Source organism: Trachymyrmex septentrionalis, unplaced genomic scaffold, assembly GCF_001594115.1.
Source record: "Trachymyrmex septentrionalis isolate Tsep2-gDNA-1 unplaced genomic scaffold, Tsep1.0 scaffold112, whole genome shotgun sequence".
NCBI lineage: Eukaryota > Metazoa > Arthropoda > Insecta > Hymenoptera > Formicidae > Trachymyrmex > Trachymyrmex septentrionalis.
In genome coordinates this window covers 1,420,093-1,422,394 of record NW_017304248.1, presented here as the reverse complement: position 1 = coordinate 1,422,394, position 2,302 = coordinate 1,420,093, and the positions used below count along the sequence as shown (strand labels likewise).

The 2,302-nt window shown below is 32.5% G+C and overlaps 1 protein-coding gene across 1 annotated transcript in view; it reads left to right on the top strand.

The window, feature by feature from the left end:
* The first annotated feature begins 660 nt into the window (after nt 1-660).
* Nucleotides 661-2,302, top strand: part of LOC108751695 (branched-chain-amino-acid aminotransferase, cytosolic) — a 15,455-nt gene continuing 13,813 nt past the window's right edge. The window contains exon 1 of the mRNA XM_018492005.1: nt 661-1,191. Within this exon, the coding sequence (XP_018347507.1) occupies nt 1,171-1,191 (21 nt within the window). The 5' untranslated portion in view covers nt 661-1,170. The remainder of the gene's footprint in view (nt 1,192-2,302) is intronic.

The window sequence follows — 2,302 nt, the reverse complement described above, 5'->3', positions numbered from 1 at the left end:
TATATATATATATATAATGTTTTTTATAACTTTACTTTCATCCAAAATTTCGATATAATGCTTTTGTAACTTGCCGGTTCTCATTAGGAAGTTATAATATAATTTTTGTTGTAAATCTCCCACGAGTCGCAATAAAAATCAAACATTACCTTTCGGTTCGTACGTAGAGCCACGCCTCCAATCAATATTTATGACAGTTGTATATTTTTGAGAATCGAATGAGCGTTCTTGTAAATAATGCGCGTGCTGCTTCTCTGTCTATATTCTCTGTCTTATCAGACGCGGAGGGAACGTGTGCGGTTATCAACATGTTTTTAACGCCTTGTCCGCGCGAGCGAGCATATGTGCCTTGACGCAATTTTTCCTCCCCTTTCTCGAACGATCATGCGATGCCGGCATTATTTTGACATCTCCTTCTTATACACATAAAATTATCAACGTTTACTCCTTCCCGTCTCCTTCTCTCGTCATTATATTATCATTTGACAAGCGATTCGATTGGGAAGAAAAGGAGGGATGTACGCTGGTTCGTAGAAGTCATGTTTCTCTCTCTCTCTTTCTCTCTCTCTCTCTCTCTCTCTCCCTCCCTCCCCCTTATTCTTTGCTAATAAATAAAATATCAACTGACGCTTAATTCGAGCATGCTGTATTCGTGATTGGGCAACCGAATCAGTAATTAGTGAACGAACGAGCGAGCGAGCGAGCGAGTGAACGAACAAACGGACGAACGAACGAAAGTGTTTCACCTAAATAAATACGCTCATTTTTCCCATTCGTGGATACTCAACAATCGTTCGGCCTCCGTCGTCGTCCGAGTTAGTAGTTCCATTTAATTTAAGACACTGAAAACGGGCTCTCTGCTTTTCCAAAATTCTTTCTACATTTCTTATTGTCTGTGGATGAGATATACATTGCAATCAACTATAATACTTGACGTGAACGATATTGTTATCCATTTGATGTTTACTTTGTTTCTTCAACTCGAAATTGAATGACAATCCTGCGAGAAAAGGAAAGAGTAAAAGAAGTAAAAACAAGAATGGAACGATCAGTATTCACGTAGAATGAACTGCGCGGATACTCGAAGCAGCGTGAACAAACTTCTACAATCGTGTGTCCTTTATTGAGATCTTTCTTCTTTTCTGCCTCTTCATCAAGTAGATATTCAATATGGTTTATTTACGACGCAAGGTAAGTAATTTACTTTTACGATCGCGTATTCGTCCCTCAGTCAAGCCACTGAACTACCACTATCAAAGTTGTTCGGGAAATTGAAAATCCAGTCAACAATTTTTATGCATTATCTCGATTATGAGAAAGTTGATAATTCATCGAAGATGAAACAAAAATGGTGCCTTTTATCTTCCACCGATTTTATCCTTTTACCCTGTTCTTTAGTTTGTTTTTGTTCGAAATCAATTGATACATGCAATTTATCAATTCTATACAACAGAAATTCACTATAACCGCGTTGATAGGCATATATTTTGAACGTAAAAAGACCGAACTATGAATAATATTGCGTGCATTTAAATGTTAACAAACCAAATTAAAACAAATATTTAAAATATGTTTTTAAACAGAAATTTAGATATAAGTTTCACGATAAAAATATTAATATAATTGTTTTCATTCAGATATATAAATAGTAATTTATTTATTTCTTTAAGGGAGTATTTTTACTTTTTAATACAACTTTATATAACCATTTTTTTAGGAATTATTCTTTTTTATTATAATGTAACAGCCATAATTAAAATTTGTTACATTTATTCTTTGATGTTTGAATGTTCTTTATATAAATTTTTTTTCACACACATTATAAACAATTTCCTCCCTTAAGATTTGTTAGATATTTGTTATAGATATAATATAAAATGTACAGGACACGTATTTTTTGTTCGCAATATGTAAATCAAAAGACGAACTTGAAATGTCAAACTTAACAGATAATTATTTGAGTTGTATGATTGGTTAGAAATTTTTGCATCTGAAGTGAACTAATTGCAATGTAGATACGGTAGTTAAATATTGAAAAGATAAGCAAGCATATTGCATGGGTTTAAAATATAGTAACCATGGCTAAATTTTATATCGCGAAACGAAATTCAATATCATGCGTAAAGACAAGACGATCATAAAATGTTTATCATAAAATTAAATATGATGTTTATGTAATATATTGAAATATTTTAATGTATTACATATGAAATCAGTTAACAATTCCGAACAGCAAAAATTATTGCGCAAATGGAACCGCAAAAGCGTATATAAAAACTGCTAGAATATTATATTTTTAATT